This window comes from Sebastes umbrosus, chromosome 11 (genome assembly GCF_015220745.1).
Source record: "Sebastes umbrosus isolate fSebUmb1 chromosome 11, fSebUmb1.pri, whole genome shotgun sequence".
Classification (NCBI taxonomy): domain Eukaryota; kingdom Metazoa; phylum Chordata; class Actinopteri; order Perciformes; family Sebastidae; genus Sebastes; species Sebastes umbrosus.
This window is the reverse complement of record NC_051279.1, coordinates 24,696,732-24,715,244: the sequence shown is the minus strand read 5'-3', so window position 1 is coordinate 24,715,244 and position 18,513 is coordinate 24,696,732. Positions and strand designations below refer to the sequence as shown.

General features: G+C 42.2%; 2 protein-coding genes across 2 annotated transcripts in view; one reads left to right on the top strand and one right to left on the bottom strand.

Annotated features, from left to right (window-relative positions):
• Positions 1-3,545: 3,545 nt before the first annotated feature.
• On the bottom strand, positions 3,546-8,150 carry LOC119496872 (transmembrane protein 79-like). The gene is made up of 5 exons (XM_037784518.1): positions 7,977-8,150; positions 6,179-6,756; positions 5,408-5,602; positions 5,048-5,279; positions 3,546-4,218 (listed from the first exon to the last, which is right to left on the bottom strand). The coding sequence occupies exons 2-5, from the start codon at positions 6,720-6,722 to the stop codon at positions 4,014-4,016; spliced, it is 1,176 nt and encodes a 391-aa protein (XP_037640446.1). The 5' UTR covers positions 6,723-6,756; positions 7,977-8,150; the 3' UTR covers positions 3,546-4,013.
• A 5,160-nt stretch (positions 8,151-13,310) lies between these two features.
• Positions 13,311-18,513, top strand: part of arhgef2 (rho/rac guanine nucleotide exchange factor (GEF) 2) — a 28,964-nt gene continuing 23,761 nt past the window's right edge. The window contains exon 1 of the mRNA XM_037784515.1: positions 13,311-13,522. Within this exon, the coding sequence (XP_037640443.1) occupies positions 13,466-13,522 (57 nt within the window). The 5' untranslated portion in view covers positions 13,311-13,465. The remainder of the gene's footprint in view (positions 13,523-18,513) is intronic.

The following is an 18,513-nucleotide window of genomic DNA, read 5'->3' as shown; positions in this document are numbered from 1 at the left end:
CGGTTACATACTGCCGATACGTCTGCTGAATGACGCATACGCGCTCCTGCATCTCACCCAAGGACCCCTTAGCTGCCCGAAGTGCCTGTATGACTTTTACTCTTTATAACCACAGATAATCCTACCAGAATATTAGTTGCTAGTGCACATACACATATCAGATTAAAAATATAACAATACATAACATATACATGAGAATGAGAATAAAACAATACATAACATATACATGAGAATGAGAATGGGGGGTGTCCAGTGTCCATCACTATGTCTAACATTACTATGGGTCCCACAATACAAAAGTTTATGAATCGAGCTGTTAGAGTAACAAACCCTCCCACCTGCTGCAGATGTGGTTTCCTGTTTCTCAGTGGTACACAATTATAAGCAGAAATTTGATTAATCATCAGATCAGATCATCCAGAGATGAGTTTTTAGTTGTAAAACAACCGAGACAAACGGTTTATCAGGAAGCTGAGAAGGGTGGGGATGCTGTGGTGTACAGGTGGTGGACGGGGTCATCCCTGTGCTCTTTCTCCAGTTTCAGGGTCAACATCATCGTCCAGATCTGAAACAGGAAGCTGTTTGTCAGTACATAGTCGTAGCCCCGCTGTTTATCGGTACATAGTCGTAGCCCTGCTATCGGTATATAGTCGTAGCCCCGTTGTTTGTCAGTACACAGTTGTAGCCCCGCTGTTTATCGGTACGTAGTCGTAGCCACGCTGTTTATCGGTACATAGTCGTAGCCCCATTGTTTATGGATACGTAGCTGTAGCCTCGCTGTTTATTGGCACATAGTCGTAGCCCCATTGTTTATAAGTACGTAATTGTAGCCCCTCTGTGTATCGGTACGTAGCCCTGCTTTTTATTGGTACATAGCCATAGCCCCGCTGTTTATCTGTACGTAGCCACACTGTTTATCAGTACGTAGTTGTAGCCTTACTGTTTAACGGTACATAGTCACAGCCCCTTTGTTTATCGTTACGTAGTTGTAGCCCCATTGTTTATCATTACGTAGTTGTAGCCCCGCTATTTATCGGTACGTAGCTGTAGCCCCGCTGTTTATCGTTTTAACTGTCTGACTGTCTCACCCATACTGTCCTCAGCTCTGTTCTCTGGGTTCTGATGGTTCTGTTGGTTCTGTTGGTTCTGTTGGTTCTGCTGGTTCTCTTCCTCCATGTGAACATCTGCCGGTCAGACAGTAATATCAGTAGAAAAATGAACAGAGCTTGGTTCAGACTGTAAACGAAAGGTGTTCTGGTTGTGTTCTGGTTGTACTGGACACTCACCTGCGGCTGCCTCTGATTGGTCAGGAGGACAGACATTCTGGCACCTGGAGAGAGGTGGGAGGGGCTCTGAGTAGACTGTCCTGATTGGCTGGTTGCTGTTAGGCGGGCTTTCGTTGCTCCAGTGTGAGCCAATAGGAGCGGGGTGTGCTGCTGACAAATCTGTACAAGAGGAAACAGGAAGTGATGAAAGGTCAAGAGGTCAGTCTTAGTATGAACCATAGATGTACTACAAGATGTAGATGAGCAGTAGACTCATAGGCTGTATTTGAAACCGCATACTATACTAGTAGTACGTACTGATTTGGCCAAAATGTAGTATGTAGTATGCAGTATGCGAACAAAAGAAAAATCTCCAGTATGCCAAAAATACCCGGATGACGTACTGATTTGGAAAGATTCTCCAGTATGCATCGGACCAGTCTATCTCACCTACTGTATCCCACAATGCAAAGCGCTGGAACAGTACAGGCTACGGGTACAAAAACAGCAGCCAAAAGCTGGTAGCTATTTCAACATTAAATTCACTTCTGAACGTTTTTGAGGCCAAGAAATCAACTGTGTAGATTATTAATATCGGCAGTTTTACGAAGTTAGATGGTGAATCGAACATTTGTTTCCACCGCACAGACTTCTATAGAATCAGAGGAGTCGCCTCCTGCTGGCTGGTAGACTGAAAGTAGGTTTAATGCTTCACTTCTCAGACCCGAGGTCAGAGGTTTCCGCTTATAACAATATAAATAGTCGCCTATATTGTTATAACGAGAAGTTTCTCATCATAATGTGGTATGTCGTAATAACATGAAAACATCTTGTTATAACATTTCTCTGTTTCTGGAGTGGCAGCGATATGCTGCTGTAATAAAATACTGAAAATAAAAATAAACATGTAGAAAATAATCTTTAAATGATCTGAACAGGTGGAAATAATGTTATTATTTCTGTGATATTAAACTGATTATTCAGATTTAAATCTACTCACATGAGACTGAACACGATCTGTGAAACACATCATTTATTAAACCTGATTAAAACTTTAATGAAGCTTGAATACAACTTTATTGTTTGTCTGCAGAGCTCCAGTGTGACCTGAACGGACACGATAGGCTGGTTTAAGCTGAATTAAACTTTATTTAAACATTAAAATACTGACCGTATGTTTGTCTGCGGAGCTTCCGGAACGGACAGTTTTCTCTGAGCCGCAGCAGACAGGACTTCCTCCTCACAGGCAGAGACTCCATAGAGAAAACACCGGATTTAAGCTCGGAAAATCCCTTTAAACGACTCGATACTGTAGAAACTACTTGTTTCCTTCAGTTCAGAAGCTCCTTCAGTCCGTGAACACTTCAATCGACACAAACATCTTCAAACAGCGAGAGTCTGTCAGCGGAGTCTACCTGCACACACCTCAACACACCTGAGCCTTCACAATAAAAGCCCGACCTGCAGTCAGAACTTCCTCTCTGAATGTTCCTCTTTATGCTGATGAACAGTTTAAAGAGTCTGACATCTGAACTCAGATCCGTTTCTGCAGTTTTCAGTCGAAATATAAAACGTTAATTTAAAGATAATAACTTTGACTCATGTTCATTGTGTGACTCAGTGAGACCTGTTTAGTTATTTAAACATTATTTTCACAAATCAAGTAACATAATTAGTTTTGTAGTTATGAAACTGACCTCACCTGCTTTTATTGTTTCACCTGTATGAACTTCCTGTCCATGTTGTTAATCAGACTCAGGTCTTTTTTTAACAACATTAATGAAGCTTCAGTCCAGCAGGTGATGATGATATTGATCACAGTTGTGATTGATTGAATATCTGCATGACTCACCTGTCAGTAGTTATTGATTCATTTACATCAGTAGGAGGAGAGCTGTTATTTAAAAAACATTTCAGGAAATCAACATCCAGCTGATAATACATGACAGTATTATCATATTATAATTATCAATATAAATAAATGATTAATATTATTTGTCAGTAAGACGTTTATAATATTTTAAAGATTTTAATATTCTCTACAGACAGGAAGTAACGTCTTTAAAAGTCAAACTATTGAACTTGTAGTCTTGGTGCTTTTATTTTGAAGCCAGACTGTCAGTTCTTCCTGTGTGTAGGTGTCACTTTGTCGGTTGGTGTCGACTGTCAGTCTGACCGGTTCAACCGGATCAACAACAGCAGCTTCATGTGACTGAAGAACTCACTGATCAGTAATCAATACAGACTGATCAGTGTAATCATAACTATCAGAACAAGAAGTGAGGTCGATGAATTTTATTGTGAATTATGAAACTGAGTGATAAAGTTTTTTTAAAGAGTATCAAATATTTAATGATCATTAAACATATTTTACAAAATAAAATGTTGAAAAATGGACCAGAAATAGAACACAAACACAGACTGAACAGGAAGTAAACATGAAGTAAACTGGAAGTAGTTCAACAGCTAAATATTTTGACGAACAGCTTAAAAAAAAGACCAAAAAAAACTGTTTCTACTGAAAATGTAAATAAAAAATGAATGAAACAAACATGATGGAGTGGGCGGGGTTATACAATAACCAGGTGGTCCAAAGAATAAAACTTTATAAACACAGAAACGTTTTTTATGTTATTTAGCTTTTTTTGTTTTAAAGTTTCAGTTTATAAAAAATTAAGTTTTAAAAAACAAAGTTGATCAGTTAAATATTTAAGCCCAACAGGAAGGTTATTGATTACTGATCAGCTCTCATCCCCAGAACCTCTGTTTGCCAGCGGGTGGAGTCAACATCTCCTCAGGAGGAGATGGGAGGCTGAAGACGGACCCAGCCGCATCCACCGTGAAGATGAAGTAGAAGTTGGCGACCATCATGGCTAGACTCGGTAGGAAGGAGAGGCCGAAACCAAAACCACGAATGCTGCTGTCGAAAGCTGCAGCCACCCAGTAAACCAGCCTGGAGACATAAAACAAACGCACCTTTAATTAAAAACGTAAACTGGACCGGAGACATAAAACAAACGCACCCTTATCGTGCTCATTTTCAGGTTCATACTTGTATTTTGTGTTTCTACTAGAACATGTTTATATGCTGAAATTTTCCTTTATTTTCCTCATACTGTCTGCATGAATATACCTGTATTCACCCTCTGTCTGAAACGCTCTGTTTTAGTGTATTTCAATGGAATTGCAACCAAACTGCGTTGCTAGGCAACAGTTTGGGTCGATGTTTACTTCCTGTCAGCTGATGTTATTTACATACACTGCAACAGGAAATAAACTGGGACACATTTAGAATGTTTACATTTAAAACTGTGTAGTGGTCTAAATATTGTATATTTGTGACATCACAAATGGACAGAAATCCTAACAGCTTGTTTCAAATGCACAATTTCTGAATATGGGCTGTGGGTGTTTCTCCATATATTGAGCGTTTTGATAGTTTAACAGTATTTATGTAGCCCTTAAACCTGCTTTATAATGTTAACGACCTGAAAATCTCACTTTTTACAATATGGGACCTTTCATTAAAAATGTACACCGTCTTGGTGACACAAAAAACGCACCTTTAATTAAAAGTGTAAACTGGCCCAGAGACGTAAAACCAACGCACCTTTGATTAAAAGTGTTAACCAGCCTGGAGACGTAAAACAAAGGCATTTTTAATTAAAAGCGCAAACCGGGCCTGAGATGTAAAACCAACGCACCTTTAATTAAAAGTGTAAACCATCCCCGGAGAAACAAAACAAACACACCTTTAATTAAACGTTTTATTTGAATCTCACCGTCCGAGGGCGAAGACAACGGTCAACAGAGGGACAAGCTTCAGCTGCTCCTGGCTCAGGTACATTGCCATGACGACCAGCTGCAGGAAGTAGATCAGGAACAGGGAAGCGGAGTCCGAGACGAAGCGTCGATGGACGGTGACCTCGTGATGCTCCACCTCCTTCACCTCGTCATCAAACAGAGGGCGAATCGCACCTGACCTGAGACGACTGACGCCCAGGACCAACCAACCTGAGACACAGACAGGTGAGAGACACACAGGTGAGACAGACAGGTGGGACAGACAGATGGGACATCGTAGCCATGGAAACAATTGACGTTAGATGCTGCTGCATCTTCTTCGTTGGTGTCGTACTCACCGAGGATGATGGGGGCGGCGGCAAACACGGAGCAGCGCAGCGTGTAGACGAGTCTGAGGGCGGCGCCGTCCAGCAGAGGGGCGTCAAACGGAAGGAAGACAAACCCCCCCCACACCAGGAGGGGGAAGAAGAGCGCTGACGTCATCAGGGACACGCCCACCTTCAGGACGTCCCTGTTGGGACAGCCCCGCCCATCTGAGAGACAGACAGGTGAGAGACAGACAGGTCAGAGCCCCGCCCACCTGAGAGACAAACAAGTCAGAGCCCCGCCCACCTAAGAGACAGACAAGTCAAAACCCCGCCCACCTGACAGACAGACAAGTCAGAACCCCGCCCACTGGAGAAACAGACTGGTTAGAGCCCCGCGCACATGACAGACAGACAGGTTAGAGCCCTGCCCACGTGACAGACAGACAGGTAAGAGCCCCGCCCACCTAAGAGACAGACAAGTCAAAACCCCGCCCACCTGACAGACAGACAAGTCAGAGCCCTGCCCACTAGAGAAACAGACAGGTAAGAGCCCCGCCCACCTGAGAGACAGACAGATTAGAGCCCCGCCTGTATGAGAGACAGACAGGTTAGAGCCCCGCCCACGTGACAGACAGACAGGTTAGAGCCCCACCCACCCGAGAGACAGACAGATTAGAGCCCCGCCCGTATGAGACAGACAGATTAGAGCCCCGCCCACCTGAGAGACAGACAGGTTAGAGCCCCGCCCACCTGAGAGACAGACAGGTCAGAGACAGAGAAGAAGGCGACAGGTATATTTACATGTGGCAGGGGGCGTGTCCTCAGGCCACTGGTATCCATGTTGGTTGTAGTCCTGTGGGACTCCTCGGGGACCCAGGAAGGGGCTCTTCTCTGACTCCATTTCCCAGAATGCCTCACTCTCTCTGGGTGAGGAGGGGGCGTGAAGAACGGTGACTGCAGGACTGAACACCTGAGCTGCTTTCTCCGGCAGGCGGTTCCCTACAGGCTCCTCCTCCAGGTGTGTGTTTAGCCCCGCCCCCTCCTCGCCCTCCCCTCCTTCCCTCCTCTCTCCCTCCGCCATCAGCCCTCGCTCACTCTCCGTCCAGCTCGCCGCCTCTCGTAGCGAAACGTCTGACCTCACACTCATCCTGTCACCTTTACCTGTCTGTCCACCTGTCTGTCTGTCTCCGGGCCACTGCAGCGTGCTGGCCTCCGTCATGGCAGACCTCACCACCTCGTCTTCACCCTCGCCCTGTCTCGTCTTCATCCCCCCACTGTCTTGCATCTTGGTACTTCCTGTTGGGCACGGGGCGTCTTCAGGCAGATCATCCGTCAGCAGAGACATGTCTGTCTGTCTATCTGTCTGTCTGTCTTTCCACCTGTCAGAGAGAACAGAGGACAGTGTGACTATATTTACCTCAAACAGTCTAGAAGCAAAAAGATGAAACACTGGTGTGTTTTTTTGACAAAAGCCGCTGCCGCCATTTTGGACTGAAAACACTCATTATATTTATAATATTTTATTGTTCAACACAGGTCATTTCAGTAGAATATGACAATAAAATAGAAATAATCTAGTTTTACTTTTGTATGGCTCTTTGTAGGCGGACGTCTTACTTGCGTACGGTAGTCGCTTACAGTCCGAAATGGTGGAAGCGTAGCTCTGCTGCTGGGCGCTGATGTTGACATGGAACGAAGTATTGACTTTCTCTTCTTATCAATATACGTTCTTTGTTTACATAGGCCTCTATGTATAAATGGAATACTGAATACTCGATTCTGATTGGTTAATCGCGGCGTTCTACGGTCTGTTAATTCTTTATAGCAGAACGTTGCTATGGACGCAGATCTGATGTCGGACTCTGGAGGTCACTTTGTGTCAAATTATTGATTTCTTCTTTTTAAATGTACATAAAGTATTAAAGTAAAAGTACTGAAGTATTATCAGCTTAATATACATTAAGTATTAAAGTAAAAGTACAGTAGTATTATCAGCTACATGCACAGTATTCATGTAAAAGATCTGTTGTATTATCAGCTAAATGTACATAAAATATTACAGTAAAAGTACTTTAGTAAGTAGCTGTGTAATATGCGGGATAATGTACAGCTAGCTGGTCATTATTGATAAATATAAGTATCCCTTACACATATATATCTTTATTGATCTCTGATCAGATACTGTGTTTATAATATTTATAATTATAAAGTTTGATCTCTGATCACGTGGCTCCCCTTAACATCAAATAATAAACACAGAGCAGCTGCTGATGGTGAGCGTGCAGGTAAGGCTAGCTCCGCCCACTGACTGTGACGTCAGTCTGACTCCAACACGGCGGCCGTGACGTCTCTCAGGTTAAACATCAGAAGGATCTAAATAAACTCGAGTTAAAACGGACTCTGATCGATTTTACACCACTGTCGAGCTATCTATCGATTGTCACTGACCGTCGGTGTGTTACTGATCAGAAAAAATCGATCAATACTCACTGAGAGAGATAAAAGCTCTGTGCTAACATGCTAACATGCTAACATGCTAACGGAGTTGAACACTGAGCTCAGAAATAAACTGAGACTAAACTCTGAGACTAGGACTCACCGTAACGATGTGATCTTCTTCTTCTTCTTCTTCTTCTTCTTCTTCTTCTTCTTTTCTTCTTCTTTTCTTCTTCCTCTTCTTCTCCTCCTCCTCCTATTGTTGTTGTGGTGAGAGTCTGAGGCGGAAGTGTAGCTCAGGTGTGGTCCTGCCTCCCGTCAGGTGAGTTAAAGGGAAAGTTCTCTTAAAGGGAAAGAGTTCTGCCCAAAACATATTAAGACATAAGCAGGTTACTGGTACTAATACACACTGGGAAGTTTGCATTACTTCTAATACTGAAGTATTATCAGGTAAATGAACATGAAGTATTAAAGTAAAAGTACTTTAATATTATCAGCTAAATGTACATGAAGTATTAAAGTAAAAGTACTTGAGTATTATCAGCTAAATGTACATGAAGTATTAAAGTAAAAGTACTTGAGTATTATCAGCTAAATGTACATGAAGTATTAAAGTAAAAGTACTTTAATATTATCAGCTAAATGTACATAATGAAAGTAAAACTACTGCAGTATTATCAGCTAAATGTACATAAAATATAATAACTATACACAAGAAAGGTACCATTGTACTAGTGTTGTAGTTTATCCAACTGCCAGCAGGGGGTGGTGGGGTGTCACCTGCTGATCTCTGTGGTCGGCACGATGACATCACTTCCTCTCTGTGTGTTGTCTGTTACAGCCGGTTGTCACGGTAACGGTGGTATCAGTCAGTACCAGGAGGCAGATGTGAACAGATGTTTCATTCAGAGGGCTGTAACAGTAAACAGGACTACTGTAGTATACTCATATGTTCATGTACTGTAATATACTCTTATGTACATGTACTGTAGTATACTCACGTGTTCATGTACTGTACGAACTATGAGTACTTCTACTGCAGTATGAGTACTTATACTGTATTATGAGTACTTCTACTGCAGTATGAGTACTTACTCCTGCCATATGAGTACATACTACTGCAGTATGAATTACCTACTGTAGTACTACTGCAGAATGAATACTGTGACTGCAGTATGAATCGCCTACTGTAGTACTACTGCAGTATGAGTACTGATACTGCAGCATGAATTGCCTACTGTAGTACTACTGCATATTAGTACTTATTCTGCAGTATGAGTACTTATACTGCATTATAAGTACTACTGCAGTATGAGTACTTATACTGCATTATAAGTACTGCTGCAGTATGAGTACTTATACTGCATTATGAGTACTACTGCAGTATGAGTACTGATACTGCAGTATGAATTGCTTTACTGTAGTACTACTGCAGTTTGAGTACTTATTCTGCAGTACAAGTACTTATACTGCATTATAAGTACCATTGCAGTATGAGTACTGATACTGCCGTATGAATTGCTTGCTGTAGTACTACTGCAGTATGCGTACTTATACTGCATTATAAGTACTACTGCAGTATGAGTACTGATACTGCATTATGAATTGCTTACTGTAGTACTACTGCAGTATGAGTATTTATTCTGCAGTACAAGTACTTACACTGCATTATAAGTACTACTGCAGTATGAGTACTGATACAGCAGTATGAATTGCTTACTGTAGTGCTACTGCAGTTTGAGTACTTATTCTGCAGTACAAGTACTTATACTGCATTATAAGTACCATTGCAGTATGAGTACTGATACTGCCGTATGAATTGCTTGCTGTAGTACTACTGCAGTATGCGTACTTATACTGCATTATAAGTACTACTGCAGTATGAGTACTGATACTGAAGTATGAATTGCTTGCTGTAGTACTACTGCAGTATGCGTACTTATACTGCATTATAAGTACTACTGCCGAATGAGTTCTGATACTGCATTATGAATTGCTTACTGTAGTACTACTGCAGTATGAGTACTTGTACTGCATTATGAATTGCTTACTGTAGTACTACTGCAGTATGAGTACCGATACTTCATTATGAATTGCTTACTGTAGTACTATTGCAGTATGAGTACTTATTCTGCAGTACAAGTACTTATACTGCATTATAAGTACTACTGCAGTGTGAGTACTGATACTGAAGTATGAATTGCTTGCTGTAGTACTACTGCAGTATGCGTACTTATACTGCATTATAAGTACTACTGCCGAATGAGTTCTGATACTGCATTATAAATTGCTTACTGTAGTACTACTGCAGTATGAGTATTTATTCTGCAGTACAAGTACTTACACTGCATTATAAGTACTACTGCAGTATGAGTACTGATACTGCATTATGAATTGCTTACTGTAGTACTACTACAGTATGAGTATTTATTCTGCAGTACAAGTACTTACACTGCATTATAAGTACTACTGCAGTATGAGTACTGATACTGCATTATGAATTGCTTACTGTAGTACTACTGCAGTATGAGTACTTGTACTGCATTATGAATTGCTTACTGTAGTACTATTGCAGTATGAGTACTTATTCTGCAGTACAAGTACTTATACTGCATTATAAGTACCATTGCAGTATGAGTACTGATACTGCCGTATGAATTGCTTGCTGTAGTACTACTGCAGTATGCATACTTATACTGCATTATAAGTACTACTGCAGTATGAGTACTGATACTGCAGTATGAATTGCTTTACTGTAGTACTACTGCAGTTTGAGTACTTATTCTGCAGTACAAGTACTTATACTGCATTATAAGTACCATTGCAGTATGAGTACTGATACTGCCGTATGAATTGCTTGCTGTAGTACTACTGCAGTATGCGTACTTATACTGCATTATAAGTACTACTGCAGTATGAGTACTGATACTGCATTATGAATTGCTTACTGTAGTACTACTGCAGTATGAGTATTTGTACTGCATTATGAATTGCTTACTGTAGTACTATTGCAGTATGAGTACTTATTCTGCAGTACAAGTACTTATACTGCATTATAAGTACTACTGCAGTGTGAGTACTGATACTGAAGTATGAATTGCTTGCTGTAGTACTACTGCAGTATGCGTACTTATACTGCATTATAAGTACTACTGCCGAATGAGTTCTGATACTGCATTATGAATTGCTTACTGTAGTACTACTGCAGTATGAGTATTTATTCTGCAGTACAAGTACTTACACTGCATTATAAGTACTACTGCAGTATGAGTACTGATACTGCATTATGAATTGCTTACTGTAGTACTACTGCAGTATGAGTATTTATTCTGCAGTACAAGTACTTACACTGCATTATAAGTACTACTGCAGTATGAGTACTGATACAGCATTATGAATTGCTTACTGTAGTACTACTGCAGTATGAGTACTTGTACTGCATTATGAATTGCTTACTGTAGTACTATTGCAGTATGAGTACTTATTCTGCAGTACAAGTACTTATACTGCATTATAAGTACCATTGCAGTATGAGTACTGATACTGCCATATGAATTGCTTGCTGTAGTACTACTACAGTATGCATACTTATACTGCATTATAAGTACTACTGCAGTATGAGTACTGATACTGCAGTATGAATTGCTTTACTGTAGTACTACTGCAGTTTGAGTACTTATTCTGCAGTACAAGTACTTATACTGCATTATAAGTACCATTGCAGTATGAGTACTGATACTGCCGTATGAATTGCTTGCTGTAGTACTACTGCAGTATGCGTACTTATACTGCATTATAAGTACTACTGCAGTATGAGTACTGATACTGCATTATGAATTGCTTACTGTAGTACTACTGCAGTATGAGTATTTGTACTGCATTATGAATTGCTTACTGTAGTACTATTGCAGTATGAGTACTTATTCTGCAGTACAAGTACTTATACTGCATTATAAGTACTACTGCAGTGTGAGTACTGATACTGAAGTATGAATTGCTTGCTGTAGTACTACTGCAGTATGCGTACTTATACTGCATTATAAGTACTACTGCCAAATGAGTTCTGATACTGCATTATGAATTGCTTACTGTAGTACTACTGCAGTATGAGTATTTATTCTGCAGTACAAGTACTTACACTGCATTATAAGTACTACTGCAGTATGAGTACTGATACTGCATTATGAATTGCTTACTGTAGTACTACTGCAGTATGAGTATTTATTCTGCAGTACAAGTACTTACACTGCATTATAAGTACTACTGCAGTATGAGTACTGATACAGCATTATGAATTGCTTACTGTAGTACTACTGCAGTATGAGTACTTGTACTGCATTATGAATTGCTTACTGTAGTACTATTGCAGTATGAGTACTTATTCTGCAGTACAAGTACTTATACTGCATTATAAGTACCATTGTAGTATGAGTACTGATACTGCCATATGAATTGCTTGCTGTAGTACTACTGCAGTATGCATACTTATACTGCATTATAAGTACTACTGCAGTATGAGTACTGATACTGCAGTATGAATTGCTTTACTGTAGTACTACTGCAGTTTGAGTACTTATTCTGCAGTACAAGTACTTATACTGCATTATAAGTACCATTGCAGTATGAGTACTGATACTGCTGTATGAATTGCTTGCTGTAGTACTACTGCAGTATGTGTACTTATACTGCATTATAAGTACTACTGCAGTATGAGTACTGATACTGCATTATGAATTGTTTCCTGTAGTACTACTGCAGTATGAGAACTTATTCTGCAGTACAAGTACTTATACTGCATTATAAGTACTACTGCAGTATGAGTACTGATACTGCATTATGAATTGCTTACTGTAGTACTACTGCAGTATGAGTACCGATACTTCATTATGAATTGCTTACTGTAGTACTATTGCAGTATGAGTACTTATTCTGCAGTACAAGTACTTATACTGCATTATAAGTACTACTGCAGTATGAGTACTGATACAGCAGTATGAATTGCTTACTGTAGTACTACTACTACTACTGAATTGCCTCCACACAGTGTGACGTCACTTTGATCAGTTGGTATCGTTTATTGATGACGTTGACAGTTTGATCTCCGGTTCTTTGTGTTTCCGTTATGAAGCGGGAGGTTCGTCTTTTATCAACACCGGCACCCTCCGGAACGGGCGGGGTCAGTGCTCGGAGGTTCCACGTCACACAGCAGCGTGTTGTACACTCTACTGCGGGGGGGCGGGGTTAATCGATCCTCATGTTTATCAACCACGTGACCTCATACAGCTCTCTGATTGGCTGCTGTGGATCACGTGACACGTTGACACGTTGTCATAGAGACCGACTCCACCCACGCCGTACACGTCGATGCCCTGGTGTATAAAACAAGTGCTCCTTCACAGATGCTGTTGGGCGGGGCTTGAGGTGCATGCGGTGCAGTGATTGGCTGAGCGCGGCGGCAGCGGGCTGAGCTGTGATTGGTCAGAAGTAGAGCGCGGAGCTGTCAGTCACAGAGACGCCCCGCCCCCCGAGTTCAGACTGCGGACCGCTCCGGGACCAGAACCCAACACCCCCTGAACCAGTACTGATTGACTGTAGAGAGGTAGTAGTGATCAGGTGATCGATCAGGTGTGATCGGCTGGTCGGTATTGGGGAATGTCCCGGCTGCTGGAGAGCAGGAGACAGGACAGGATGAAGGAAATCAACCTGAAGGTGAGTTCACCCACTAACACAGAGAGGAAACCCAATCACACTCACTTTACTGATCGATAACCATAGTTATTGATGAGCTGTAGCTGATCCGAGCTGATCCGAGCTGTGATCGATCACTAACAGAGAGGTCTGTCTCACTTTCTGTCGGTTCCGCTTTGTCCGCTCACATCTGGAAACCACCGCGCGGCTCGGTTCCGTTACTACAGATGTTGGAGCGATTATCGGTAGTTGTTGGAGCTGATCGATCAGTGATTGGAGGAGTGATCGGATGTGTGTTTCAAGCACTTTGTGTGTGTGAACTGGACCGGTGAAGGAAGTTACCGGAGCTCAGAAACGGGAAACACACACTTTTCTTCCTCCGGATCAGACTGAAAAACGGTTTAACGTTTATACACCGGAGCGGACCCGGTGTGTGTGTGTGTGTGTGTGTGTGTGTGTGTGTCCGGTGTGTGTGTGTACAGTACACTTGTACACTGAGACTTTAGGGTGTTTCGGTGTGTGTCCGTTAGCAGCAGCGTGGCCGCTTTGTCCTACAGGAGGAAACGAGCGGAGCGGGGGGAGGGGAGCTCAGTGTGTGTGTGTGTGTGTGTGTGTGTGTGTGTGTGTGTGCGTTTGTGTGTGAGTGCGAGTGTTTGTGTGTGCAGGAAGTGTCGGTCAGGTGTGAAGGTGGATGTTTGACCTCTGACCTGACTGTAAAACAAACTGATACGTCTTCAGTTTTAAGGCTGAAAAAAGTGTTTTAGTTTATTATGAACCAGACAGTCAGGCAGGCAGACAGACAGACAGTCAGTCAGTCAGTCAGACAGACAGACAGGCAGACAGTCAGTCAGACAGACAGACAGGCAGGCAGACAGACAGACAGTCAGTCAGGCAGACAGACAGACAGACAGTCAGTCAGTCAGGCAGACAGACAGACAGACAGACAGTCAGTCAGGCAGACAGACAGACAGACAGATTGACAGTCAGTCAGACAGACAGTCAGGCAGACAGACAGACAGTCAGGCAGACAGGCAGACAGACTGACAGACAGACAGACAGATTGACAGACAGACAGGCAGACAGACTGACAGACAGACAGACAGATTGACAGAAAGACAGTCAGGCAGACAGACATTCTTTTGTGCCTAGAAAGCAACTGACAAATAAAAGTAATATAATATTTAAAGGGACTGTTTGTAACTTTCAGAAATGCTTCTTAACAGCGACACCTGTGGCCGTGAAATCAACGAAAGTCAACGTCGAGCTCGCGCTTGCTCGCTCTAAATATACCTGAACGAGCATCGCTCAAAACAGTGAGGCGACACACGTCAGCTAAAACCACAATATCACTCTATATTTCAGCTGCTTGGCAGTAATGTTAGCTGACCAGACGAAGGTCTCTCCATGAATCAATGCTGATGCTAGTGTTGGCTTTTCCTGCCTAAGTGCAGGCTGATGCAGCGGGGCTCTGCAGCGTGTCTCCCTGCTCTCTCCGCCCGCAGCCGGAGAGAGCAGGGAGACACCGGCACCCGGTCGGTAACGAGACAATAACGTTACTAGCTGGGGAGCTCCGTCTCTTCACAAGACACAGGAAACCTCTGTTGGTCTGGAGGAGCTGCAGTATTTTTTTCTGCACAAACGTCCACTGAACATTCACTAGATATTCTCAGAGCTAAACTAACTCTTCTTCAGTGTGGATTGAGCGCGCATGCACATCTAGAGGTGGAGCGAGCTGAGAACGCGCTCGCTCTCTGAGCGAAGGCAGGCAGGCAGAGTTGGAGAGGCAGCGGCCACACGCGAACGGGCATATGTGAGCGCGCATGTGTGGCGACCCGCTACATTTATACGCTTAAAAAGTTACAAACAGTCCCTTTGAAGGGACTGTTTGTAACTTTTTACAGGTATAAATCTATCTGGTCGGGATCCCATGCTGGCTCGCATATGCGCACTCGCGTGTGGCTGGAGTCTCCGCTGCCTGCTTGCCTTCACTCACACACCGCACGTGTTTTCGCTGTCTCGCTCCACCTCTAGATGTGCATGCGCGCTCAATCCACACTGAAGAAGAGTTAGTTTAGCTCTGAGAATATCTAGTGAATGTTCAGTGGACGTTTGAGCAGAAAAAAATGCTGCAGCTCCTCCAGACCAACAGAGGTTTTCCGTGTCTTGTGAAGTGACGGAGCTCTACAGGGAGAAATGTTATCTTCTCCGACCGGGTGCCGTTGTCTCCCTGCGGGCGCAGTCAGAGACGATAATGTTTCTCTTCCTGCTTCAGCCCCGGAGGCTGAGACAGGAAAAGCCAACACTAGGATCAGCATTGATTCATGGAGAGACCTTCGTCTGGTCAGCTAACATTTCTGCCAAGCAGTTGAAATATAGAGTGATATTGTGGTTATAGCTGACGTGTGTCGCCTCACTGTTTTGAGCGATGTTCGTTCATGTCTATTTAGAGCGAGCAAAGTGCGAGCCCGATGCTGACTTTCGTTGACTTAACGGCTACAGGTGTCGCTGTTAACAAGCATTTCTGAAAGTTACAAATAGTCCCTTTAACAAAATAACACACTATCAGTAAGTTTCAGAGAAATGAAACAGTGACTACGTTTACATTCACACCGATATTATTAAGAATACGACGATATTCTGAATGTGATATAAACTATAAACAACATATTCTGTTTGGATATTCTGAATGGAGCGTGTAGGATCTGGTGACATCTAGCGGTGAATGTTGGAGAACGACGGTGGCGACGCAAAAACATGAATGTCTCTCTCTAGAGCCAGAGTTTGGTTTGTCCGTTCTGGGCTACTGTAGAAACATGGAGGACTCCGTGAAGAGGACCTGCTCCCTATGTAGATATGAAGGACTCATTCTAACCTAACAAAAACACAACCGTTCTTATTATCAGATGATTATACGCTAAAGAAAACATAGTTATTAAAAATATGACCCTTTGTGTGTGGACGTCATGATGAGGTCGCAGTGTTAGCTGGAGGCTAAACAAAGGAAAGACTGGAGGCTAACACTAGCAGTGGACTAAAGTTACACATCTAAAATGTCATCTTGCTGTGTTGTTGGGTGCCAGAATCCAGATATCACATACATTTGAGATGACAAACTGTGATTTGAGGCTCTAGCGAGCTACAATATCTGAGAAACGTTTCAGAGATGAAGATTAAATGTTGCTAATATCATTTTTGTTTTGGTGCAAGACCACATGACAGTTGCCGTCCGAGTTTGTTTTGGTACAAGAACACGTGACAGTTGGCGTCTATAATTTTTTTGGTATAAGAACATGTGACAGTTGGCGTCCGAGTTTGTTTTGGTACAACAACACGTGACAGTTGCCGTCCGAGTTTGTTTTGGTACAACAACACGTGACAGTTGCCGTCCGAGTTTGTTTTGGTACAAGACCACGTGACAGTTGGCGTCCATGTTTGTTTTGGTACAAGACCACGTGACAGTTGGCGTCCATGTTTGTTTTGGTACAACAACACTTGGCAGTTGGCTCTGTTGTCTTTTTAAGGAAGGTCTTGTCCAATACAAAGTGTTGCCGTTTCCATATCTTCCACAGTCAGATGTGCACTGAATGTCACCTTTGGGTTGATCTGACGTTCCTTCAGTCATTCATCATCACTCAGCAGCTATCCACAGTTTATCGTCTCTCTTCTTTTACTGATCTTCTCTTCAGCTTCAGTATTCAGCTACAGCTCTTTGTCAGGCTGTACTATACTCACAATACGTGTTCACAATGATCCCGTCCCTTTAAACATCAAAATCATCTGCAGACAGAGAACTCAGAGTGAGGTCACATGACTCAGTCACAATACTCTGACAACTGAATGAAGAGTTTCACTCAGATCAGATCAGTTACCTCCCCGTCTCTATTCTCACTGGAACTCTACTAGTTTCATGTTTCTGCCTCTTTTCTCCAGCCCATCCTCCTCCTCCTCCTCCTCCACCCCCTCCTCCTCCTCCTCCTCCTCCCTGTCTCTCTGTCTCATGACCCCCCCCCCACCCAGTCAGACAGAGGTCTCTTTATTTCTCTCCATCACTGAGCTCTTTATTTATTGATCAGCTGATCACTGACTGTCACCACATCACTGAACCTGTTTTAAACATTTTCAGTATTTTACTGATCAATACTGAGGATTAACCTCTTCCTATTCCAACTTCTTGTTTAGTTTTTTAGGGGGGAAATAGCGGGTCAACAGTAGATGTCACATAGAAGTGGTGTACATCATCTGAAAGCTGGAACCTGAAGATTAATTTTGAGATGCTGTTCAGCACTGTGTCAAGTTGCTCTAGTCATAAATCAGACATAAACATTAATGAATTCATTCATTCATTCATTAATGAATTATAAGAAACAGTGAAAGTGTATCAGGGTTTAGAACATTATGATAGAAGTATATGATGGCCATCCCCATGCTCTATTATGTCTCATAAATTGTTGCAGCAATTTTTGGGTTGACACCATTTGTTACACAGATTTGGTGCTAAATTTAACCATTTTTTACCACTCGAGAAAAACACTGTTTTTTCAGATTTCTGCAACAATTGCATTTAGAACAGGAGACAATAACACATTTATACTGCATGAAAAAAACTTCATGTGATTATCATATTATTATGATGTTATTGAACATCCTTTATAACAAGCTAGTATGACATGGTTGGTACCAATGGATTCATTAGGTTTTCTAGTTTCAGATGATACCAGTATCTGTCTGTTCTTCTGCCTTTCTTTATGACATTTTCCAGACTTTTTTTCAGACTTTTTTTTGGACATTTTGTGGATCACATGATATCAGTATATACCCAATACCTTGAAAACTCAGCCCGCTACAACCTCTGAAAGACAGAATAGCGGCTGGGCCTGCAAGTTGGCCGTCTGAGTTTTAAACTGTGATTATATTCTGAAAATATAATAATAACTTCTCTGAGAAGTTATAACAAACATTTGATAAATGTAGTTATTCATTTAATGAAATGCAGTGAACATTAAGGAGCAATC